Here is a 22,945-nt window from a genome sequence, read left to right on the forward strand (position 1 = left end):
TCTTATAGAGTTGTTGTGGCCGAGTGGTTAAGGCGATGGACTTGAAATCCATTGGGGTTTCCCCGCGCAGGTTCGAATCCTGCCGACAACGAAACATGTTTTGTATTAGGATCTCGTTGCCAGCCTCGCCACATGCATTTTGACAATGTGAGGACCCCACCCCAAAACTCTCATGGAGTTGTCGTGGCCGAGTGGTTAAGGCGATGGACTAGAAATCCATTGGGGTCTCCCCGCGCAGGTTCGAATCCTGCCGGCAACGGTTCCCGTTTTACATTTGACGCAGCTCCGGTAAAAACATACAATTTTTCGTCTGGTGACAAACATAAATAAGGAATTCTTTACATTCTTTAGCTTCCGACAAACTGCTGGGAGTGTGGAGAGAAATGGAGCAGACTGCCAGCAGCTGTGGTCAGGTACAAAAGTGTGTATGTGTGTACTTGTTTTTAAAGTGACCCATGCTTTTGCGTTTGTGTGTGTGTGTGTGCAGCCCAAAGTCAGTGAACTTGAGGAGGAGATGATGCACCTGCAACAAGACATTCTGGATGTTCAGCGTCAGCCGTGGAGGAGCGGCGAGGCTTTGGACACACTGTGAGTCACGTCCGAATGAATATTTAACACAACAGTTAGTAAGCTGTTAACTTGACCTGGTTTTCTATCAGTGAAGGAAAGGCCATGGAAATGCTGCGCAAGCTGAGAGAGAAACCCAAAGGTTTGGAATCTTCATGCATCTTGTTTTGTGTCTTCATGAAATGAAACTTTCCATCTGGCACCCAGAGCAACGTTGTTCAGGGGATGGTCAGGAAATCTCACGTCTGGTGGTCCAGGCGGTGCAGTTCTATGAGAGGAAGCTTCGAGACTTCTACACACATCTCAGGTACCGATGTACGCTTACATATGAAGTTTCTAAAACATCTATTTGAAAATAATATACTGTAATTTATAGTCAAATGTAATCATCTATACTGCAATTGCTTTCCTTCATCTTTCATTGGAGTCCTTAACTAAATCCGAACGGTTCCTCAGCAAGTCCAAACAATCCCCTAACCAAGTCCGAATAGTTCCTAACGCTCATCAAACTTTCTGTAGAGTCACACGCTCTTTGCTCGTTGAATTCTTGCAGTAAGACGGGCGTTTGTCGTCAGCGCGTCATGGATCTGCTTCCGAAGGTGGAACGCGTGGTGCAGGAGATGGCTGAGAGTGAACAAGTCCTGATGGGTCTGCAGGAGAGGCGCCAAAGGGAACTGTGGAACCTCCTCAAAGTCGCCTGTGTGAGGAATTGGTTTCAGAAGATCAAGTTGGCTTCTTTGAAATGAACTGACTCGGCCATTTGGATGACTTCCTGTAGAGTAAGGTTCGAAGCCCGGTAAGCGGGAGTCCCGATGGATGCCGGACACCTTCTTCTGTGCCGCCTCTGACGACCTCCCGACACAGTTTACAGCAGTTGTGAGTACAGTCGGTCACATCATGTCCAAGTCTTCAGCTTTGAAAACTTATAAAGCTTATCTTCTACCAATATTAGCTGATTCTGTTTCAGTTTTAAAGCCTATTTTTAAAAAAAACACAGTCAATATCTTCTTTTTTTTGACTGCCCAGGGATGAGTCTCTGGTGGAGGAGAGCAGAACATTCGAGAGTCGACTGCAGAGTTTGCTGCATGACACCATCCAGGAGTCTGAGAGTAGCATGGAGGTAGGAGCTTCATGGCATTTTTTTTTCGTGAAATTCTATTGGGACAGCTTTTATTTTCTCAACCTGCAAACTCGTTAGTGAGCGTGTTGTCGTGGCCGAGTGGTTAAGGCGATGGACTAGAAATCCATTGGGGTCTCCCCGCGCAGGTTCGAATCCTGCCGACAACGGCACTCTTTTGCCATTGTTAAAATAAAAGATACTCGTGGCATTTTGATGATGAGATGACCTGTTGAAAAAAAAAAAACAGTCAAGTGAACATCGTCGAGATTCTCTTCTAAAACACACATGTTGTTTTAACCACTCAGCCAGAACAACATTTTGTCCAGGTGTTACTTTCTCAAGCCGTGCCGGAACCCGGGTTTGCTCCGTCCTGATAAAACGGCGGCTGCGTTCACATGAGTGTGTTGTTGTGGCCGAGTGGTTAAGGCGATGGACTAGAAATCCATTGGGGTCTCCTCGCGCAGGTTCGAATCCTGCCGACAACGTTCCCATTTTAGAAAACAAAAACCATAATGTTAAAGATAGAGGGTGAAATTTGACTGTGTGACAACTAAATCTGTGACGGGTTGTCCACCTCATATTCTAGAGGTGCTCAAAAGGATACCCGTTGCCGGCAGGATTCGAACCTGCGCGGGGACACCCCAATGGATTTCAAGTCCATCGCCTTAACCACTCGGCCACGACAACACACTTAGAATTATAAGTGTTTTTTTATGTTCTCACTCAATATTTTGTATACCAGATGCTGAGTGAATGGACATGGCTGCAAGGGAGCAACAGCTTCTCCAGAGATCTCTCTTAGACTTGCTGCCACTGTGTGGATATCAAGGCAAAATACACATTGATGCACTCTTCAAGGGGAAGTATGAAGAAGATGTTCAATGTGATTATGAAAGCGCCTCGCTGATTTTGTAGGTTTTGGTCAAGTGACACTTGGTCGGATTAGGGTCACGGATGAGAGTTTTAAGTGAATATTTCAACTGAACAGGATCACCTCAGGGAAACTTATTCCATAACTAGTTTGGTGTCCAAAGCTGCACTTTGTTCCTCTCCATCTATTGGTACTAAAGAGACATTTTTTCCTGTTAATGTACAAAAGCAAACAGTCATCATTTTGTTGATATTTTGTTTATTCCACTGATGAAATAAAAAGTCAGTTTGACATTTTCACTTTTGACTTCTTATATAAAGCTCAACATGCACAGATCAAGTGAAATGTTGACTGTTTGGAGTCTGAAGAGGTTTTAGAACGTACACACAACAGACCTTTCCGACACTCAGGTGAAATGAAGTTCAAGGTGCTCACTTGGACAAAACATTTTTATTGCACTGTTTGATAGTCCGGTGTTTGGCAAAGTGGCAGATAAAGTATGAAAAGTTCCCTCTTTCCTAAAAAAAAAATTGGAAATTAATCAGATATTAGATAAGTTGTTTTTCAGGAAAAAAAAAAAACCCAAATCACTTTGATTCAACTCGGCATAAATCATTGAGCCACCAAAACAAAGTAGCCACAATCTTCCTTCTTAAATTATATTCTAATAGCACAAACTGAGCAGCGTCTTACTGAACTAGCAATCTGGTTTAACGGTATTCCATTGCTGGTTGGACCTTGGAGGCATTGTCGTAATTTATTTTCTTCCTTTTCCTTGTTCTGCTACGCCTTTTCTTCTCGTCACCTTCACGCATCCAACTCGAAGCCCATCCCCATCTTATGTCCGCCGCCGTTGAGGTTCTTCCCGTCAATGAGCGCCGAGAGCGTTAGCTTGATTCCTGCGGGGAAAACCACAGATGAACTTTTTTTCAAATCGGGCATCCAGAATTATATCTCGTGTATTTAAAACAAACCTGGCCTGAGGGTTTGTGTGTATCCTACTCCAACAAGGCAGGCGTTGTTGACTTTGGCCTGTACGGAGAACACGAGACATCCTGAGTGACCGGAAGCGTCACGCAATGACATCATCGTATGTTCCGCAATTGTCTTACGGAAAGAGAGGCGTCCTTATCCAGCTGGAATTTTGCTCCCATTCCAAAGAGTGTATTGTTGCTTCCGGCCGTCCACGCCAGGTGGACGGCGGTTTCCGTTTTACTGTTCACCTTTTGGTAAATGGATCCGGTAAACTCTGTACTGTCGTTGCTGCAATAGGCCAGAAGGTAACTGTGGTCATTTTTTTTTTTCCCCACCATATAACGTGGCGCAACACTCACACGCTGGTGTGTAGCTGGAAGTCGGAGGCCTTGTATCCCAGAGCAAAGTTGTTCATGGTGAGCTGGGACTTAGTGGTATCGAACGCTACCTGGTAGCCCGCCAGCCAGTTCTGGTAGCCCAGCACGGCTGCGCTGTGAACGGTAGTGCCGGCCATGTCGAACGCCAGGTCGCAACCTATGTTGACAAACTCCCGCTTGTAGGCCGTCTTCAGTTTGCCGCTCTTTTTGCTGAAGATTGGATTGTAACTTCTTTGAATATACTACAAAATGCAACAGGGGGAATCGTTTTTCATGCTGCGTAGAGTTGACTTTTGAATTACCCTGTGTTCGGTACAAATGAGGCGTCCAGACCGAGCTTCAAACCCTTCGCCAGCTGCAAACCAGAGAAGAAGTTAGAATTCGATCGTATCGTAGCGATACTCGAAAGGGGACCATTTGATGGCACCTGGTCCTCAAGGGTGACTTCTGTGGCCAGAGTGTTGTCCGTGTTCCATTTCTGGTTGAAGCTGAGACCCAGCTCGCTGACTTTGTACTTGGCCTCCAAGTGGCCGCCCGACTTGCCCGTGTTGGTGTTGCTGGAGCCCGAGGTGGCAAACTCCTATGAGATAAAAGAAAAACGTTGGAACCTTACCGAATTGTTCGGGGAAGTTGATTTTTTTAAGAGCATGGTTTCGAACGAATCAAATGAATCAAAGGAGCCACTACATGACTGATTTTCAAGTACAGAACACATGGTTTAATTTCTGACAAGTCCACATAGTTTCTTACCATCTGATATGGACATCCAGTGAAGAAAGAAGAAGAAAGAAAAGAGAAATGACAACATTAGATGTGGAAAATGGAAGGGACAACAACCACATGAACTCTATGGACAAATGTTTAAAGAGGTCTAAGATTTGTTCAATCAGAGGAGGCCCTCAAGGACCATCATCAAATTCCATGTCAAGATCAAGAGAACATGCTTAATTATTTTTATAACAAGTTTCGCTTTAGAGCACAGTAAGTATTTTTCACATGCAAACAAAATGGTAGAAGATTAGATGAAAGTCTATCAATGATTTGCAGCAAATCCAAACAGGACATGATGTAAAAGTACTTACAACACCATTCTGGGACTTGGTCTTCACATCAAGTTTCAGAATTCCATAACCTGGTCACGATGAGGAAGGAGGAGCACATCAAAACTAGGTAAGAAATCAGCTGTTGGATACATACTTGAATTATAAAATGTGTTTTTTTTTTTATTTTTACCATAACCCTTGTTGAAGATGTCTTTGGCAGACTTCCCCAAGTCTGCATATGCAGGAGGAACGGCCATTGTGTCTGAGAATAAACAAATGCATGTAAGGCATGCAGGAATAACAATACACATCTTTCATGTAGGCTGCAAAAAACAGCAAATGGAGGAGCCTTCTTTTTTTAGAACACACATGAATACGGAATAAAATGGACGCCGCCTGTTTCCAGGTATTGTTATGCACATTTTACAACCTCAAGTTGTCCATCTCATTTGTATTCTTTATTAGGGAATTGAAGGATGACTGCATGCAATAAGAAGCCTCCTGGAAACGTGTGATGCACTAAAGGCATCATGATAGAGTGTTCTCGAGCAAATATTTGCTTGCAAACACTGAGTGTGCACAAAGGAATAGGCAAGAGCCTGGCCATCTGGAGGAGAGGCCTGCACCGATCATGAAGGTGACGTATGACCGTTCTCCTCCCACGCTTGATGATCATGGGGCATGGCTGTTAGCAGCCTGTTTGCTAATGGGATAATAATAATATATGAGAACTAGCTAGCTACTATCTATCAACAAACCTCCTTTGTTTTGTTTTAAGGAAGTGTACAAATTGAGCATTTCGTGTGGCGTTAAGAGAATAACACAACTAATTCGATATGCCATCTGAAAAAAAAACAATGTTCTCCCCTCCCGAAACAAAATTGAAACCACTGCTGCAGACGTGCTGACATTTAGCAGATTTGTGAGCAAGCATCATCATCATGGCTTCTTCTACTTCCTTTCCCTGCTTTCATAACCGACGAGTTCTTCGATCCAAATATTCTCAGCTGGATATTTTAGGACCCTGATGATTCTGGCGACTGTCCCTGCACTCACCGTGTCCCTTGGGCTCATGATGACACGCAGCAGCATGCTTTTTGTTCCCTGCCTTGTGCTGCCGTGTCGTACGACCCTTTCCTTTCTTCACCATTGCCTCTTTGGAGGAGGAGGAACAACAGATCAATTCTTTGCTCTCTTTTCATTGCAAAACAAAATTAAAACTTTTCCTGAGCTTTAGCAAGTGTTTGTTGTTGCAGCTGCAGTCCGTGGCCTATTGCATGATCGCGCGGGGTCAATATTGCAAAGGCCGCTGTACTTTGGGCACAACATGGGAACGTGATAAGACTGCGAGATAACAAAGAAAAATAATGACAATGGAATGTTTCTGAGGTTGTACAATCCCATCAACGTTTCATTTCTGACATTTTTAACATCCATGTTTTGCCTTAAACAACGCAAATGTCTCTTTACCCCTTAACGTCATCCATTTTGTAAAGCATAATTTATAATCAGCTTTAATTGATTCATCCATGTTTAACTTAAAAAACGTCCACACAGCTGACACAGTATCGGTATCACGGGATCAGAGTATTTTTATGCATACTACGACAGACATACATTATCGCCATCCCTAATTGTTCATCGATACGTGCCGTGCGATTGGTTGTAATCTCCTTCACGAGACTGCTCACCAGATTATCATACGATACATACAAATAAAGAACCACACTATGGATAAATTATTCTTGAACCTAAATGGGATGCTTTTAACATTGTTCACCACAAAGAGGAATTATGAGATAGTCTGGTGGCCCCTCCCACCGAATCTTTTCAGGCTGCTCTAAATTTAGTGCCTATGAGAACCTGACACTGACACACATGGGGAAAAAAAAAAGAGCCCTCCAGGTTCAGTGTTACTAAACCGCGGAATAGAACCAAGACTGAAACGTCCTTCTGTGTGTTTATATTGTAGCGTCATGCTCCATCTGACCCTCATGTGCTATCTGTTGTAATTCCGACTTGACAGGGCTCAAAGGTCAGCAAGATGCTGATAGATAATGGAAATGAGTGGCTCACAGTCACACACAGCAAGATGGTGAAATCTTGGATACAAAGACACAGTTAAGTGGCTTCATGTGTATTTGCTATTTCGACCCCAATGGATAGATGGCATGATAATATTAAAATATTTTGAAAAATTAACAATAATTTGTTGTATATTGTAAACAAAATCATAAAATAATTGATAATCAAGCAATAATGAAAAAATTAATGAATAAGTACAATTAATTACAATTAAAAATAAAGCAACATTTATTTCCTTGCAAAAATTACAAATATAACATTTAAAATTTTAATAAATATAAAATGATATAATTTATACATAAAACTATATGATAAACAACTTTATACGTATTTTTAGCATGTGTATAATTATATAATAATATACTAAAATGCATTCTGCACATAAATTTAACTATACATACATCTAATGTGAGGTACATACTGAAAATAAATATAAACGCTAGGGGCCAAATGTGTGTAGCATACATAAAGGAGGAACGTGTGCGCGTTAGATAAGGTTTAGCACAGTTAAATTACAATAAAAGCTTGCTTATCAAGTGCCCAACATTCTAACCACGGTAAGTTTCAACACTGTCGATCTCTTTGCATGTGTGAAATATAACCCTTTTATTATGAGTGATCATTTCTGCAGCAAACCTTAGCAAATTTATAAATGTACTGTATGGAGGTGGTGGGAGTGTCAAGAGATAACATACCCCCCACTGTGCACGTAGCCATTGACCTTTCTGTCTTTGGACAAGTGAAAAATAGCTTTTAAGGACAATATGGAGGCTAAAATTATTTAGAGTGGTGGATGTCAATAGACAGATAATAAATACAGTGCCAGGATGCCTTAATAAAGTGATATATTACAGATGTCCGAACCAGATCAGTTTTGACAGTAAAAAAAAAAAAAACGCGTGCAAAGCAAAACGTGGTAATGCACGCAACTTTTAAGTGTTATTGAATTATTATGTGCTTACCTTTAAATGCTGGCGATGTGTGCTGACTGCAGAGTTTGACAAGGCGGCTACGGTGGGACAAGGAGAAAGCTCAGGGCAACGCGCATGCGCACGCGAGACCTCTGCTGTGGGCGTCGCCATTGTGTAATTGACATTGTGGATAAATATGGAATTTGTAAAGCGATTTGTTACGGCGAAAGCTGTTGTGAAAGTTAATTCAAGTTAATTTAAAGAAATTTAAACATTTATTAAATTATACTGTATTTTATACATGATGAATTACATAATTTGTCAAGTAGGGGATTATAATTATTATTAATCAATATTTCATTCTTATTGATTCGTTCGAAAATGCTTATAAGAAACGAAAACAATCCAATTCAGCACAGTGACGTAAAATAATCTGTGATGTCATTTTTACTAAATAATGACTTCATATGTTATCCATGACGTCATTAAAAAAAATCCAACTTCTGCGTTATTTAAAGTATTTCATCTGAAATTTTATTGTGTTCAATCAGGAATATGATGGATGCTCTATTTCTCATTTTTTTCCGGTATTTTTCATCTGCGTGGACTCCGATTTTCACCGCTGGAGGGCAGCAGTGGGTTCATTTGCGCTTTTAGAACGAGATACACATCATGTTAAATGCTGCCAACAAATTGAGTCCAAATATTCTATTCTATTCTATTCTATTCTATTCTATTCTATTCTATTCTATTCTATTCTATTCTATTCTATTACGCAATTAATGAGGAACTCGCCGACAACCATTAGGGCCAAACAAACAGCTGCAAAACAAGACACATATTTATAGCAAGTTACATCTCATCCTACTTACTGAGTTTTTGCTCAACATTATTTGCGTGATTAATACAAACCTCGGTGAATACAAACTCCTTGCTTTTCTTTCTTTTATAGCCCTTTGTACAGTGAAGCCGTTGCCATGGTGATAAGACTAACACACGTCATCAAGCTGCGTGGCTCACGTTAATCCTGCGCTCGACAATAACATTGCGGTAAAGACACTTCTAAGCGCAGTTTCGTGCAATAAAACGATAAACGTTTATGATTTATACTCATCGTATTGTTTGTGTTTGCCGGAATTCACGTGCATGATCTTGTTTGTTTTTTTAATGTACATTATAGTACAGGTCTTCAATGTGCGAGGGGCCATCATCAATATGTGGACCAATCCCACCAGACCCATCGCTGTTTCCCCAGTACTACAAAAGACCTGCTTCAGGTTGGGTGCACTCAAACTGATGGATGGATGGATGGATGGATGGATGGATGGATGGATGGATGGATGGATGGATGGATGGATGGATGGATGGATGGATGGATGGATGGATGGATGGATGGATGGATGGATGGAGTAGCAGCTTGGTGGAACCTATGTGAAGGAGGTAGAACTTTGTTTTTCCAGCACTGGGTCGCTTAGAAGGAAACAAACATGGTACGCCGACCCTGTTGCCGGGGCCTCTTGCTCCAGATCCTGTTCTGCACCCTGACTACTACAACGGCTGTGCTTCTGCACGACGTCCACGCATCAACGCCAACGCTTCCCACATTCGGGAGCGAGGGCAGAGAGGCGTCATAAGGGAACTCCTGAAAGTCGAATGTTTTCCTACCACCGAGATAACCAAACCAAGTAAGCCCCACTCCCTGACCTTTGGTTTGATAGCGCCCCACTGTTTCTAGTATATTTTGTTCCTCAGAAACGCGGGAGTTAGACTTTCACAAAGACAACGTCCGGCGACTTCGGGAAATCCAGAAACGTTGCAAAGTGGAAGCTGAGAGGGCTCGTTCCGTTCCGGTCAAAGCTCTGTGGACTTCAACTAAATACCGCAATGTCCAATCCAAATTCATGGTTGATTTACAGGTGACGACTTACAGGTTCTGTTCAAAAGCTCCCTCCATCTCCATCTTTCTTTCTCCTCACTACTATATACTTGATGCACTATATCAATTCATCCTTTTTATTTGGTTTTGTGCAGGTTACCAGTCCAGCTGTGAAACCAGAGTGTCAGAACTTTCTAAAGGGTCACTCCAAAAATAAAGTACCACCAAGACCACAGTCCACCCCTGCTGATGCGACCTTGCATCACTCTCACACTGCCAAACAGGATAAGAATTTGCAAGTAAGAAAAGTGAATCATTTAGATCACTGGAAAACAGATGTCAATAAATTTCAATATAATAGAAATCATGATTGTTGTTTGGCTGGTAAAATAAAGCTTGTGTATATTAAATACAGAGGTAAAGACAGCTCTACCAAAATGTCCTAAACCTGGATTTAAAAAAAAAAAATAATAATTCCTGCCTGTAGCACTGTGTGATAATTGTATATTCATTTGCAGGTGAAAGGCCAGAGCATCGATTTCATCAAGTACAACGCACGGGCTGCAAGACAGACGATGCAAAGGTCCCAGTCGCTGACAAACCTGCAGGACAAAACGGTGCCCAGCGCTATCAAGGGCCAGGTGCCTCACTAGTGAGTCATGTTCTAGAAGAAGAATCACCTTCAAGCGGTCACACAATCTCATGACGTTTTGTTCTACACCACACAGCATAGAGGAGAGGAAGAAGCAGTGGCTTAAAGAGGAGGAGGAGGAGAGGAGGAAGAAACTTATTCCACCTGTTCCTGTTGGGCACACCTTAATGGCTGACAGCGAAAGGCAGCAAACTCTGAAGACACTGCAAGAGCGTAAGGTTTTTCTTCTAGACATTTTTTAAATAAACTTAAATGGGTTTAAAGCTAACAAACATATTCATTCACAAATCTTTTTTTCTTTTCACAGGCCATCGCGCCCTGGTGACAGAGCTTCTGTTGCTTCCTCTCAAAGCAGACAATCTGAGCGTTCGCTTGCGCCGCGCTCGACTTGATAAAAGACTTTCTGAGTTGGAGGAAGCCATCAAAATCTTTTCCAGAGATAAAGTTTACGTCAAAACAAATTCCTAATGCCTAAAAAGAACATGCTTGTTGAATTTTTCAAGAGTTGATTTTGACTTGACTGTTAAATTATGCAATATTACACTGGATCATGTGAGCTATAGTATAATGATAGGGTTTGAAAATCCTTTTTTTAAATCCTAAAAAGTGGCAAATTATGTTCGTCACAGAAGGACAAAAATATCCATATTGGTACTGGATCTTATGATCTTGTTGAGAGTAATGTGCTCTCATATATTTAAAGAATGACTACTGCAGACATTTGTGGTAAATATTGTATAGCCATTAGGTTAATCTAAGACTAATTAAATTCTAACAATAGTGTTGCTAAACTTCTTTCTTTCATTACCATTTGTCTTATGTGAATATTTATTTGATAAAGTGCTAGTTATAGTATTGTGGACTCGTATGGTGGCTACAAATTGGAAAAAAAAAGTTTAATTTCAATTTGAAATGTTTTCTTTATTTTCTACGAAGATTTTTATCAGCAATGAACTGTTGTTCACTTTGTATCAAAAGCATAATAAAGTGATTTTGAAGTTATTTTTACTATGAATCAAAACATTTTTAATGACTATTTTATTGTTATATTTATTACCTTTATGAATTTTTTTTAACCCTAATTAACGCGACAGCATACGTCATCACGTAAGCCCCGCCCACTCGATGTGTTTCCCCCCCGCCCTCCGATTCTTTCAGTCATTGTCCATGTAGCCTGCGTGCTAGCCATCAAGTAGCGCTCTAAATATACATTAAATGTGTTAAACGCGCATCTAAACTCGTTGGAATTACAACCAAACGTTTCGAAAGTTGACGACTCAGCCATGAGCAAGCGAAAAGCTCCACAAGAATCTTTAAACGAGGGAATAACAGACTTCCTTGTGGGTATGTGAGATCGAAAAAGCTAATCGGCAAACTATGCTAACATTAGCATTAACATTTCTTGGGTATAAAACATTTTTGCATGCATTGAGCTAACTTGCATGAAATCTGGAGAGATTGAAAATTAGAACGTAAACGGGTCTGGTTTTCCTTTCGAGACATCTTTTAAACGCCCCCCAACTCATTTAAAGGGACAGATTAGTGTACGTAATCATTAAATGGCAATTAATTTTCTTAATCTTGTGTTTCTAGAGCTGGCCAACTACGAGAAGAACGTCAATAGGGCAATTCACAAGTACAACGCTTACAGGTAATATAATAATAGATCATGAATGGAGGATTTATTTTTGTGGGCTGTATTTGTCCCTTAATGATTGTTTTTAAATCTTTTAGGAAAGCAGCCTCAACAATTGCCAAATACCCCCAAAAGATTAAAAATGGCGAAGAAGCCAAGAAACTGGTACGTGCAGCGAAAAGGGATGTTGCGAAATCATTAGCAGCATTTGTGATATTTAAAACGGTATTTCTAACATGATAGATTATTTTCAATTCCTTTTTACGCGTGTATGCAGTATACGTTCTGTTTTATATAATGTCTGCATCATGATGTCCATTCTAGTTTTCATGTTGCTACAAATGTATTTACAGGATGGCGTTGGAGCTAAAATAGCTGAAAAGATTGATGAGTACCTACAAACAGGAACCCTACGGAAATTGGAAAAGGTATTCATTGTGTTTCAATACAATAACTATCACAGACAGATTTATTTTTTTTACATTTCAGATTCGAAATGATGACACCAGCTCTTCTATTAATTTTCTCACAAGAGTCACTGGAATTGGGTATGTTTTAAAAATGACTTGAATACAATGAAAACAAATCAAATAGTCACAAATTGCTTTTCTCTGGTGTCCACCTTAGCCCGGCTGCAGCCAGGAAATTTTTTGAAGAAGGCGTGAAGAGTCTTGAAGGTTGGTTGAGCAAGTAACTTACTCCAAACATCTATTTCAGATTCTTGCTCGATGTGGGTTAATTTCCTTTTGCTTTTGTGTGTTTAGATTTGAAAAATATAGAACACAAACTTAATCATCATCAGCAGATTGGGCTCAAGTAAGTTTGCTGATTTATTAGCCAAGTAGGCTTCAATCTAAAAGTTGCTAAATGGATCCTTTAATCCTGTTCAGGTATTTTGAGGAGTTTGAGAAAAGGATTCCAAGAGCTGAAATGGAAAAGATGGAGGTGAGGTGGGGTGTTAGCGGGTCCCCCAATAAAATCATTTTAACATTAATATGATATTGATTGCAACAATAACAATGGAAATTATTTGAGTTGATGGTCTACAAAATGATTTGGAATTTTTGGGGAATAATCAAGTTCTCAAGGCAAGAAAACAAACGTGCTCTTGTGCAGGCACTTATCCTAGACGAGTTGACAAAGATTAACGATGACTACATCGGAACAATCTGCGGAAGTTACAGGAGAGGTAAAAACGTCGCCCCTGCTTTTGACACGCTGTAGATTCTGAGCCCCCCCCCCCCCCCCCCCATGTTTGAAATTTCCAGGCGCCGCATCGAGCGGTGATATTGATATCTTGCTGACCCACCCAGACTTCACCTCTCAGACCGAGAAGCAAGTAAGCCTGTTCTCCAAATGCCAAAAGTGCTGACATGTAAGCTTATTGTTAAAAACTTGTTCTTCAGCCAAAGCTCCTCCACGCCGTGGTGGAACATTTGGAGTCCATCGGCTTTGTGACCGACACGCTCTCCAAAGGGGACTCCAAGTTCATGGTGAGCCGCTTGCTCTCCTCCGCATGTTCTACGTGTACACGCAAATCAAATCTATTGGCTTTTTCGCAGGGAGTGTGTCAGCTACAAAAAGGAGATGACGATGAGGAAGAATATCTTCACAGGCGCATCGATATCAGGTGCTACAATTATTTATAATCCCCTCCCTTACGTATTTTTTGATATTATTAACGCGGTCCTCTTCCCACTACCTCAAGGTTGATCCCCAAGGACCAGTACTACTGTGGCGTTCTGTATTTCACCGGGAGTGATATCTTCAATAAAAACATGAGAACTCACGCTTTGGAGAAGGGCTTCACACTCAATGAATACACCATACGACCACTTGGGGTCACTGGTGAGTCTAGAAATTTGAATGCCCCATTATGTAATAATATAATAAATTGTCAATCATTTATTACTAAAAATGTTATTCCACAATATTGTACTTTGTAAAAAAAAAAAAAAAAACATATTTAAATTGAATGTAAATAATGACACTTGGCTGTTCCTTCTGGGGGCCATGTAATACAGACATAGAGAACCCAATGAAGAAAAGTTTCCAAAACCATTTGACAAGCAATTTTTCCTCTTTGTTGCTTTATTGTAGGTGTGGCAGGGGAGCCTCTCTTGGTGGATAGTGAGAAAGATATCTTTGATTACATCCACTACAAATACAAGGAGCCAAAGGATCGCAGCGAATAAAGACAAAGAAGGCTTTTAAATCTAGAAAATGGGCTATTGTGACACATCCGCCAGCATGCATAGGTGGGTGGGTGTGTAGACCTCCTCCAGTCCTCATCATCATTTTTGTGCCCCGGCAGTACAATATGTTTTGTTGTCATCAAGGTTTAGCAAAAGATCTGCATGAATATGTCAAATGGTGCTGTAGAATTAAATTGGGTGAGGACATGACAAACCGTTTTTATTTTAATTTTAAATTGTAAACGCTTAAAGTATTGCTTGTGATGATTATGGGGTTTTGATAAACTTGTGTGTGTTTTTCATGAATTACTGGCTATTGTAGGTCAAACAATAGTATAAGACAATTAAGTATTTGTCATATTTACGACTCTCATTTGGAATGTCATTTTCTTTTCAGGACAGTGATATTTGATATTTGAAACTACTTAGTTCACTGTGAGTGAAATGCTACAATATCATTTTCTTTTGACCATGTTTTGTGGACTCGGGAAAGTCTTGCAGGGCTACAAAATAAAGACATGGGGAAAAAAATCAATTATTTTTACGAGTTACATTGCACTGTTACTGATGGGAAAAGTTTTGAAATGATTTATAATTAAGTTTGTGTGTATGCATATATATATATATATATATAATTTCTAAATATAACTCCTTGATTGTATTCGTAATTAAGAATTTCAAAGGATCAAGCCATGCTTAACTTCAATTTATATTCCTAAAGAAACTACATCAGTTGTCGTCGAAGACGAGCTCATGGTTTCCCTGGCAACGATGGGCCGCAAGGCATGACGGTCTGAAATAAAATGCAAGGAGAAAGACCAGAGAGACGACCCGCTGTCACCCAATCACGTCACCGGCTGCCCGGACATCAGCCAATAAGCTTGACGCAGCCTTAGCGCCCTAGAACCACACACCCACATTAGTCGTGTGCATCACTTCGCATGAGTTGGACGCTCCTGGACGGCCTTTCGGTGTAAATCTAATCGAGCACCAAACAAGAGACTAGTAAGTTAATTTAAGAAATTTAACCGCGGTTGCTTATAAGAGTTTTAACGAAGTGTGCGTGGGGATTTGTTTGTTTTAATTGATTAAATCTTGTGTACAGGGATGAATGCACAGCTTGATGTCGCGGTACAATCAACAGCTCGCCCATTTTAGCATGTGAAGCAGCTAGCTTTCCTTCAACTATTGCTTTTTTTAACAAAATGTCGACATGCCAAACGATATACTCGGGTTACTACTAACATGCTGCTTTGGGTGTCGTGTGTGCATTTGACGCATGAACGCGCCTTCGGCGTCAACAAGGTCTCAGCTACGTCAAGTTTTTTTTTTTTTTTTTTTTTTCGTTTGTTTTGTTTTAAGACTATAAAAAAAAAAGTTAAATGGCGCTCTGGCGTCTCCATAGAAACAACTGAGCGCGCGCATCCACTCACACCAATGGTGGAAGTTACGCAATCCAAGTGGAAATAGCACGTCCAAATATCCCCGTGTCTTTATGTAACGACAAATTGGTCAGTGACACTAAAATGAAGTAATGTGTTTTTTTGCATTCATCTAACCAGGGCGACCATGGGTGATAGAAAAGCAGTAATCAAGAATGCTGACATGTCCGAAGACATGCAGCAGGATGCTGTGGAGTGTGCCACCCAGGCCCTGGAGAAGTACAACATCGAGAAGGACATCGCTGCCTATATCAAGAAGGTAACAAACTCAGACCAAGGCGACATTAACCCACTTAAGGCTTGTGAGCAATTTAAAGCTGTTTGATATGTTAATGCAATAAACTTAATTGTCAGAAATTGGAATGGTCGTTAGATGGGCTTCATATGATTGAAGCTGACATGTCCAAGATAACTTATAATTTTAGATAAGCGGCATACTGTGATTTGAGTAAAACACTCAACTTATTAGTGAGAATTAGAAGTTGTGATGTAATTTACTCGCACTCTACTTACCATGATGTAATGCACATTTGTTTTCACCATGCATAAAAAAACAATACTTTAATTACAGCCAGCCTGACGCTCGGAGATACTGACAGCTCAATAATGAAATCGATGCAATTTTAAAGGCTAAAAAGTCCCAAAATAGTTTCTTTGTACCATAAGTCACAGATTCTTTGTAGCGCAAAGTAGCCATGCTCTTTGTGTTGTCGGAAAATATGGAAAGATTTAACTACACCGGTTGTGCTTTGTGTTGTTCTTGACAGGAGTTTGACAAGAAATACAACCCGACCTGGCACTGCATCGTGGGAAGGAACTTTGGCAGCTACGTGACTCACGAGACCAAACATTTCATCTACTTCTACTTGGGCCAGGTGGCCATCCTGCTCTTCAAATCTGGCTAAGAGCTCACTCAACATTGTAACACACACAATTACAACTATGACAGTTATTGACTCAACAAAGGCATCCATTCCAAGGTGTGGCTGAGGACGCTGCCTTTTTGTGCTTTCTACTTTTTTGTTCTGAGGATTAAACTAATGTGGCCATCTAAAAACAAATCAAACATGTATTTATTTTTGTCTGTTACATTTAAATGTCTTTTTTAAATGAAATGATGCTCTCTGCATTCAGTGCCTGTTCAGTGTGTACTTTTAAATTATTAATCCGTTAATGATTTAAAATGTAAAATAAATGTCCAGACCGAGTGGCTGTGTATGATCAACTTTTATTAACGCACTTAGAAAACCAGCTTGTGGGGAAACACGCCGTTTGACAAGGAAAAGGTACCACGCAGGTATCCTCTGAGCTGAGGAACTTTCTTGATAAGTGGCAAGAGCTGGGAGTCAACAGCCTTCTGATCCTCCTTCCTCTGATCTGTCAGCTGGTATTTCTACACACAGGAGAAGATGTCATTAGCATCAGTCCACAAGTTCTTGGACCAAACCAAACCCCAGCAGGGTTTATTTACCTCCTTCTCCGTGTCAAAAATCTCCCCCTCCTGGTGACGGGTTCTCCTCAGCCTCTTCTTCTTGAAGTAAACGTCATTAAGCGTTTCAGGGATTTTCATCCCCGTGATGTCCACTTTGGTGGTGGTGGCAATGACAAACTTCTGATGAGCCCTGCGCAGGGGGACTCTGTTCAAGACGAGGGGGCCTGAAACAAACGAGGGGGGCAATTAAATTTTTGTACACCTGTAATTCAAAACTGATGCTACAAGACGTACCGGTGACGAGCAGCAGACCGCTTCCGAGCTGCTTTAGGAAAACCACACGCTGCAAGAAGCAAGAGAAAAATTCGGGATATTTATTTGCTACTTAATGACACAAATGATAGTCGTAACAAATTCAGAAATCCTACCTTCCCACGATGACGCCCAGTGAGCAGGATGAGGACAGTGCCCGGCTTGATAGAGGAGCGCAGCCTCCTCCTATGCTGGCAGAAAGGCTTTATACCATGGCTCTGCAACTTGCGGGGGAGGTCCTCGGTGGGGTAGTACCGGGGCTGGAAAAAGATCCATAATCTTAAATACAGGTGCCATTTGAGAAGTTCTGGTGCAGTGAGTAGTACATACCATCTTACGCAGCCTGACAACACGTGTGCCTCCATTCTTGTCACCGCCAACGGTCTTGACAATTGTGGTTTTGGGTCGGGGTTTGAGCTTCTTCTCGATCTTGATAGCATGACGTCACAGTTGTCATTCATTCACCGTTTGGCAGCACGGATTCACTCACCTTTGTCTCGGTCATCTTGGTCTTCCTCTTGTACATTGCGCGGCGAGCGTACATCGCCGAACGGGAGTAACGACCGATGCCCCGGGCAATCTCCGGGTTACGGCTCTTGTGCGGCTTCCTCGCTGGCTTGGCATCAGCCGGCTTTGCGTCTCCCTCTGCCATCTGACAAAGGTAACACACAGTTGTCTACACGTTTATAATAAAAAGTTTATAAAACGCCTCGCAGGCGTGGACTTCTCTCGCCATTACCGTAATGCTACCACTATAGAAAAAACGACTTGCCCTAGCCACGCTAATGAGTAAGCCGGGCTATCTTCAAATTTAGCCGCAGAGTAGCGACTATAAACGCCACAAAAACTTGGATCTATGGACAGGGCGACACGTGTATGTTTAATAAACCAAAGACTGAAGGACACCAAGCTTTGTCGACACGTTTCTGTTAGCCACTTGTCCAACGTGTAGCTGTTAGCTGGCGGCCTTTGGCTACCGATGCCTTTAGCTGAATATTCTCATCATCATGGCGTATGAACGAGTAATATCAACATGCAGCGCATCATCTAAGATTATAGATTCATTATGTCGTATTTTAAGGGCATAGTTTTGCTTCGATAACGTCGATTATGATGGATTTTATTCGTACAGCCACACGAATGCGATGAAGCCTTACCTTGGCTAAAAAGAAAAGAGCGACATCCGGGGAAGTGACGGATATAATAACGCAGCGTGATGACGTAGAGTTAAGCGTTTCTGGTCTTTGTAGTTTTACCTGTAAACGAGGACTTAAAAAATGATTCAGGAAAAGTTGTTGGTCGTGGAAGAATAATTGTGCCAACAGAGTTTTAATTTAAATTTCCTAAAATGATCATTGAATGTTGATATTAAATGATGATTGAAATAAACATGAATGAATAATGATATTGAAATTAAAATTTGTAGAAAAAAATCCTAAAATGATCATTGAATGTTGATATTAAATGATGATTGAAATAAACATGAATGAATAATATTGAAATTAAAATTTGTAGAAAAACCTTCGACCCAAATTTTTGTTAAATAAAAACCTGGCATTGTGTAATACACTTGTAAACAAGTGAAGCTGATTTCCTTTTTTTTTTGTGTGTGATCAAGCCTATGTTTATTTGTATTTATCTGACTTTTCTACGGCTTGTTCTTACACCACGTGTACCGTAACCTTTCCCCCGCTACCCTACTGTGAACATTTCCATTTAAAAAAAAAAAAAAAAAAAGGATGGACGGATGAACTCATGTGTGGGTAAAAAAAAAAAGAAAATATCCCCCCCCCCCCCCCCCCAACCATTTCATAATTTCAATATGTCAAGCTTTAGAACTTGGATAGATTACAAAAGATTCTTCCAAAATGTAATTTATTTAGATCAACAAAATATGAGATGTCAAGTACAAATGATTGATGGAAATACATGGCAAATGTATATTATTTATACATAGACATGCCATGTATTCATTTTAATGTGAGAAATTGCCCATAATAGTTATGTAATGAACTTATTAAAGGAAGGCAACACTGGACTGCAACATATATCATACATTATTTTTTGCAAACGGTTAACAGAAAACCACAACCTTGATTGTAAGTCACAATCTTTTGAGTTGTACGTAGGCCTACGTCCCAGAATAAACCAGGAATCATTCCTTCATGCTTAGAAATAAAAATGCATTGTGGTGTGTATAGTATAGGCAGTATTTGTATTGATCATGTGACTGAATCATTTTGGCATTCCTCTTCTTAGCGATTCTCAGCACTTTTCAAGGACAATGGCGATTCCTTGACCGCCTCCGATGCAAGCCGATCCCACGGCGTACTTGCCGCCTCGTCTCCTGCCACCAAAAGAAAAACCCCAAATAAATCATTCAAGGCCAGATGAAATAACTCCCAACGACAGCGCATATTGGCATGACCATGCTACCTGAGCTCATGAACCAAGTGAGCGGTGATTCGAGCCCCCGAAGCTCCCAGGGGATGTCCGATGGCGATAGCGCCTCCGTTGACGTTGCTCTTTTCTGGATCTAGTCCAAGAGCCTTGGACACGGCCAGGTACTGGGCGGCGAAGGCCTCGTTCACCTGTGCGATAAGCCCGCCATCGCTGCTAGCTTGCGTTTTTCATGACTTACCAAAGCAAGAACTAATATGCTAACCTTAGCGGCTAATTTTAGCAAGGCAACAATATACTGACCTCCACTAAATCCATGTCACTGAGTGACAGTCCTGCTTTTTTGAGCGCTTCGGTAATGGCTGGAACTGGGCCTGCGTAATTCAAATCATTTGACTAGCTTCTTTATTCCTCATTTCAAACAATTGTATATTGTCGTTAGCGCCACTCACCGATCCCCATGATACTCGGGTCGCAGCCAGACACATGATAGGCCACGATTCTGGCCAGTGGAGTGAGCTTGTGTTGACCGAGCGCATCCTCGCTGGCAATCACCACGGCGGCAGCGCCATCTGACACACCCTAAGGAGAACCAGCGTATTTCATCTCAAACAATCTTTTTGTAGGGTTGAGGTCTTGGTGAGGACTGACCGAAGCATTAGCAGCAGTAACGGTGCCTCCCTTCTTGAAGACGGTTGGCAGTTTGGCCATCTGTTCCATCGTGGTCTGAGGACGAGGGTGTTCATCCTGAGCCATGGACACCTTGTCTTTCTTTGCTTTCACGTCAATAGGAGCAATTTCTGCATTGTAGTGGCCAGCCTCATGAGCTGAGGGGAAAAAAAATATATATTTTAATATTTGTGTGTGTACGCATGTGAATTGGCAGCCTGCAGGCTTCTCTAACCTGCTTTCCACCTTTGCTGCGTCTGGTATGCGTAATTGTCGCAATCCTCTCTTGTGATTTTGTATTTCTCTGCCAGGTTTTCCGCCGTGATGCCCATCGGGATTTTTACGTGGAGATCGGTCAAGCCTGCCCACAAAGTGTCCTCCAGCTGTCAATCAAGGAACAAGTAAGCTTTATTAAAAAAAAAACAAAAAAAGGGTGATAAAATGACTAATCAAACCTTGAGATCGAATCCAAACTTTGTACCGAATCGGATATTGCGTACAGCGTAGGGAGCTTGGCTCATGCTCTCCGAACCACCGCATAGTACCACCTCAGAGTCTTTCACACAAATCTCCTAAAAAGACACATGGAGCCACAATATATATTTTTTTATACCCTGGGAAAAAAAATGAATTGAGTTGTAATTGTTTTGAAATGATTTATTTTAGTCCAATTTTGTTACATCTTAAAAACATTGCATGTGAGCAGGGGGTGTGCAGACTTTCAATATGTGCGGGTAATATCTTTTGATTCTTATGAACATTGTGAACAAGTCAATCAATTCAGTAGTTCAAATAAAATGACATACATATTTATTAAAATTATTTGGGTTGTTTTAATATTATTTTTTTGGGGATATGTTAATTTGGGGCTTATAAACAATATCACTTAACTGTAGATAACGTTGTAGTCTCAAATGTACAGATTTTTTTTCAAATCAAAACATTATTTTCATGCATGCCAAGGTTTAGTGGTTATGAGAGAGAGTAATTATGCGAAAACACAGTTTAGTCATTTCAGCCTAAGGTGTATTCTGGAGTCACTCTCACCTGAGCCCCATTGATGATAGACTGGAAACCAGATCCACACAGCCTATTGACAGTGAGAGCTGGGACTGGGATGGGAACTCCGCACCTGAGACCAACATGGCGTGCGATGTAGGGAGCGTCTGCTGAGCTCTAAAAAGAATTGACGCAAAAACCATTTGAATGTGGTTATCATCTGGAGGGGTTAAATACGTACCTGCATGACGTTCCCCATGATGACGCTGTCAATGAGCTTGGGAGCCACGCCCCCTGCAGCGAGGGCCGCCTTGGCCGCATGCTCAGCCAAGTCCGTTGCACTGTGGTCCTTCAGAACGCCACCGTAGGTGCCGAATGGAGTGCGCTTGGCGGCTACAATGAATACACCTGGGAAGCAAAGTTTCAATCAATCGGTTTTACAATAAACAAGATCAGACTTAAACATCAAAGTCCGGTCCTGATGGGTTGGAGTCCCACATGTTTTAGATGTCGCCCTTCTCCAACATACCTGATTCAAATGATCACGATCCTGAACAGTTGAATGAGCGGTGATGGAAGAGGGAACACATAAAACATGCAGAAATCGAACAGTAACTATTTAAGTTACAGTAATAATTTATTACTCGGTAACTAATGTTTTTTTTTGGGGGGGGGAGAAGTAAAAGGGAACATTTTTAAGGTAAAGTTGATGTTTAATAATCTCTGGTGAGACTATTTAGGTTTGTGTTCCACAACCTTTTTAATATATTGACTTCTTGAGGTAACCTCAGCTTTCAACATAACGAATCTGACCAAAAGAGAAACCAATCAAACAAAATATATCAATTCCCACATCTTTACGGACATCGTGGATTAAATCACAACACAAAATTGTCAAATAAAGCCAGTGCCTTAATTTCATGCCCAGAAATTCAGACCCGCTGATCTTCTTACTTGCTATTGCATTGACTTAATAATGAAATTTATTTACCTCTGAGCAGTGCCATGACGACAAATGGACAGTCCAAATTATTCGGATATAAACTTTTGCCTTTGATGTTCTGCTGGAACCTTCAAATATTGTTGTGGGTGCTCAGAAGCCTGAGGTAGTGCGACCTTTCCCCTACAAAAAAAAGGAACCGGCTAGCGAATCAAAGATATACATCGTCGAGTCTACGTACATGCCGGGGGAATCTAGCAGCACAGCTAAGCGACATTCTTGCGTGGGTGATATGTTGGCGGGGGCAATCTTCCATTCAAAGGTAATGTTTAGAGATATATTGTTTTATTATTTTACTCTTTCGGTCTAGACGGCAAGGATGTTTTTAAATATATATTCAGCCAAAGTTTTACATACATAATTCCGTGTAAATGTAGTTACTC

General features: G+C 41.1%; 7 protein-coding genes and 5 non-coding genes across 18 annotated transcripts in view; 8 read left to right on the forward strand and 4 right to left on the reverse strand.

The window, feature by feature from the left end:
• ikbkb (inhibitor of nuclear factor kappa B kinase subunit beta) overlaps positions 1-2,854 on the forward strand; it is a 13,865-nt gene extending 11,011 nt beyond the window's left edge. For all 3 annotated transcript variants that reach the window (XM_049763142.2, XM_049763141.2, XM_049763143.2), the window contains 8 exons: positions 352-413; positions 488-588; positions 660-709; positions 775-874; positions 1,121-1,268; positions 1,346-1,443; positions 1,594-1,687; positions 2,430-2,854. In XM_049763142.2, the coding sequence (XP_049619099.1) occupies positions 352-413; positions 488-588; positions 660-709; positions 775-874; positions 1,121-1,268; positions 1,346-1,443; positions 1,594-1,687; positions 2,430-2,489 (713 nt within the window). In that variant the 3' untranslated portion in view covers positions 2,490-2,854. The remainder of the gene's footprint in view (positions 1-351; positions 414-487; positions 589-659; positions 710-774; positions 875-1,120; positions 1,269-1,345; positions 1,444-1,593; positions 1,688-2,429) is intronic.
• Positions 10-91, forward strand: trnas-uga (transfer RNA serine (anticodon UGA)). Its single transcript has one exon. It is a non-coding gene; the product is annotated as a tRNA-Ser (tRNA).
• On the forward strand, positions 178-259 carry trnas-aga (transfer RNA serine (anticodon AGA)). Its single transcript has one exon. It is a non-coding gene; the product is annotated as a tRNA-Ser (tRNA).
• trnas-aga (transfer RNA serine (anticodon AGA)) lies at positions 1,773-1,854 on the forward strand. Its single transcript has one exon. It is a non-coding gene; the product is annotated as a tRNA-Ser (tRNA).
• On the forward strand, positions 2,091-2,172 carry trnas-aga (transfer RNA serine (anticodon AGA)). Its single transcript has one exon. It is a non-coding gene; the product is annotated as a tRNA-Ser (tRNA).
• trnas-uga (transfer RNA serine (anticodon UGA)) lies at positions 2,293-2,374 on the reverse strand. The gene has a single exon. It is a non-coding gene; the product is annotated as a tRNA-Ser (tRNA).
• On the reverse strand, positions 2,800-8,965 carry vdac3 (voltage-dependent anion channel 3). 4 transcript variants are annotated; one of them, XM_049763382.1, is made up of 10 exons: positions 8,862-8,965; positions 6,010-6,108; positions 5,144-5,215; positions 4,993-5,042; positions 4,338-4,490; positions 4,213-4,265; positions 3,893-4,120; positions 3,671-3,821; positions 3,533-3,590; positions 2,800-3,457 (listed from the first exon to the last, which is right to left on the reverse strand). In XM_049763382.1, the coding sequence occupies exons 2-10, from the start codon at positions 6,101-6,103 to the stop codon at positions 3,366-3,368; spliced, it is 951 nt and encodes a 316-aa protein (XP_049619339.1). In that variant the 5' UTR covers positions 6,104-6,108; positions 8,862-8,965; the 3' UTR covers positions 2,800-3,365. The 4 variants fall into 4 exon arrangements, with proteins under 4 accessions (XP_049619339.1, XP_049619341.1, XP_049619340.1 ...); XM_049763384.2 differs by lacking the exons at positions 6,010-6,108; positions 8,862-8,965 and adding an exon at positions 8,001-8,066; XM_049763383.1 differs by lacking the exon at positions 8,862-8,965 and having other exon boundaries at positions 6,010-6,118.
• Positions 8,856-11,479, forward strand: enkd1 (enkurin domain containing 1). 2 transcript variants are annotated; one of them, XM_049763357.2, is made up of 8 exons: positions 8,856-8,999; positions 9,135-9,226; positions 9,410-9,634; positions 9,702-9,865; positions 9,981-10,124; positions 10,344-10,477; positions 10,554-10,690; positions 10,785-11,479. In XM_049763357.2, the coding sequence occupies exons 2-8, from the start codon at positions 9,142-9,144 to the stop codon at positions 10,943-10,945; spliced, it is 1,050 nt and encodes a 349-aa protein (XP_049619314.1). In that variant the 5' UTR covers positions 8,856-8,999; positions 9,135-9,141; the 3' UTR covers positions 10,946-11,479. The 2 variants fall into 2 exon arrangements, with proteins under 2 accessions (XP_049619314.1, XP_049619313.1); XM_049763356.1 differs by having other exon boundaries at positions 8,902-8,999; positions 9,130-9,226.
• A 132-nt stretch (positions 11,480-11,611) lies between these two features.
• polb (polymerase (DNA directed), beta) lies at positions 11,612-14,843 on the forward strand. The gene is made up of 14 exons (XM_049763370.2): positions 11,612-11,821; positions 12,071-12,128; positions 12,212-12,278; positions 12,467-12,541; positions 12,603-12,661; positions 12,741-12,790; positions 12,878-12,929; positions 13,004-13,058; positions 13,230-13,302; positions 13,382-13,452; positions 13,520-13,606; positions 13,676-13,743; positions 13,822-13,961; positions 14,214-14,843. The coding sequence occupies exons 1-14, from the start codon at positions 11,761-11,763 to the stop codon at positions 14,306-14,308; spliced, it is 1,011 nt and encodes a 336-aa protein (XP_049619327.1). The 5' UTR covers positions 11,612-11,760; the 3' UTR covers positions 14,309-14,843.
• A 312-nt stretch (positions 14,844-15,155) lies between these two features.
• dynll1 (dynein, light chain, LC8-type 1) lies at positions 15,156-16,958 on the forward strand. Its single transcript, XM_049763452.2, has 3 exons — positions 15,156-15,313; positions 15,871-16,009; positions 16,518-16,958. The coding sequence occupies exons 2-3, from the start codon at positions 15,878-15,880 to the stop codon at positions 16,653-16,655; spliced, it is 270 nt and encodes an 89-aa protein (XP_049619409.1). The 5' UTR covers positions 15,156-15,313; positions 15,871-15,877; the 3' UTR covers positions 16,656-16,958.
• On the reverse strand, positions 16,959-18,168 carry rpl6 (ribosomal protein L6). The gene is made up of 6 exons (XM_049763408.2): positions 17,985-18,168; positions 17,825-17,923; positions 17,611-17,754; positions 17,477-17,525; positions 17,222-17,406; positions 16,959-17,143 (listed from the first exon to the last, which is right to left on the reverse strand). Exons 1-6 carry the CDS (start codon positions 18,144-18,146, stop codon positions 16,991-16,993), a joined length of 792 nt encoding a protein of 263 aa, XP_049619365.1. The 5' UTR covers positions 18,147-18,168; the 3' UTR covers positions 16,959-16,990.
• Positions 18,169-19,352: 1,184 nt separating this feature from the next.
• acaa2 (acetyl-CoA acyltransferase 2) lies at positions 19,353-22,724 on the reverse strand. Its single transcript, XM_049763322.2, has 10 exons — positions 22,554-22,724; positions 21,804-21,970; positions 21,611-21,739; positions 21,019-21,135; positions 20,799-20,946; positions 20,546-20,721; positions 20,347-20,476; positions 20,198-20,268; positions 19,931-20,085; positions 19,353-19,841 (listed from the first exon to the last, which is right to left on the reverse strand). The coding sequence occupies exons 1-10, from the start codon at positions 22,567-22,569 to the stop codon at positions 19,760-19,762; spliced, it is 1,191 nt and encodes a 396-aa protein (XP_049619279.1). The 5' UTR covers positions 22,570-22,724; the 3' UTR covers positions 19,353-19,759.
• Between the last annotated feature and the right edge of the window lie 221 nt (positions 22,725-22,945).

The sequence above is a fragment of the Syngnathus scovelli genome, chromosome 3 (genome assembly GCF_024217435.2).
Source record: "Syngnathus scovelli strain Florida chromosome 3, RoL_Ssco_1.2, whole genome shotgun sequence".
Taxonomy (NCBI): domain Eukaryota; kingdom Metazoa; phylum Chordata; class Actinopteri; order Syngnathiformes; family Syngnathidae; genus Syngnathus; species Syngnathus scovelli.

Bases quoted from the DNA above. Each gene is read 5' to 3' on its own strand.
- vdac3 (XM_049763382.1), bottom strand. From the start codon at position 6,103: ATGGTGAAGAAAGGAAAGGGTCGTACGACACGGCAGCACAAGGCAGGG. The intron at 5,216-6,009 runs GTGAGTGCAGGG...GTTTATTCTCAG, and splicing joins TCATGAGCCCAAGGGACACG to ACACAATGGCCGTTCCTCCT. The intron at 3,822-3,892 runs GTGAGTGTTGCG...GGCCTATTGCAG, and splicing joins TTCCAGCTACACACCAGCGT to CAACGACAGTACAGAGTTTA.
- enkd1 (XM_049763357.2), top strand. From the start codon at position 9,142: ATGTGCGAGGGGCCATCATCAATATGTGGACCAATCCCACCAGACCCA. The intron at 10,478-10,553 runs GTGAGTCATGTT...TACACCACACAG, and splicing joins AAGGGCCAGGTGCCTCACTA to CATAGAGGAGAGGAAGAAGC. The intron at 10,691-10,784 runs GTAAGGTTTTTC...TTCTTTTCACAG, and splicing joins TCTGAAGACACTGCAAGAGC to GCCATCGCGCCCTGGTGACA.
- polb (XM_049763370.2), top strand. From the start codon at position 11,761: ATGAGCAAGCGAAAAGCTCCACAAGAATCTTTAAACGAGGGAATAACA. The intron at 13,059-13,229 runs GTGAGGTGGGGT...GCTCTTGTGCAG, and splicing joins CTGAAATGGAAAAGATGGAG to GCACTTATCCTAGACGAGTT. The intron at 13,453-13,519 runs GTAAGCCTGTTC...CTTGTTCTTCAG, and splicing joins CCTCTCAGACCGAGAAGCAA to CCAAAGCTCCTCCACGCCGT.
- dynll1 (XM_049763452.2), top strand. From the start codon at position 15,878: ATGGGTGATAGAAAAGCAGTAATCAAGAATGCTGACATGTCCGAAGAC. The intron at 16,010-16,517 runs GTAACAAACTCA...TGTTCTTGACAG, and splicing joins TCGCTGCCTATATCAAGAAG to GAGTTTGACAAGAAATACAA.
- rpl6 (XM_049763408.2), bottom strand. From the start codon at position 18,146: ATGGCAGAGGGAGACGCAAAGCCGGCTGATGCCAAGCCAGCGAGGAAG. The intron at 17,755-17,824 runs GTATGTACTACT...ATCTTTTTCCAG, and splicing joins TTGTCAGGCTGCGTAAGATG to CCCCGGTACTACCCCACCGA. The intron at 17,526-17,610 runs GTAGGATTTCTG...TGCTTCTTGCAG, and splicing joins CTGGGCGTCATCGTGGGAAG to CGTGTGGTTTTCCTAAAGCA.
- acaa2 (XM_049763322.2), bottom strand. The intron at 20,477-20,545 runs GTCAGTCCTCAC...GGTTCTCCTTAG, and splicing joins TTACTGCTGCTAATGCTTCG to GGTGTGTCAGATGGCGCTGC. The intron at 20,086-20,197 runs GTCAGTATATTG...CTTATCGCACAG, and splicing joins GTGACATGGATTTAGTGGAG to GTGAACGAGGCCTTCGCCGC.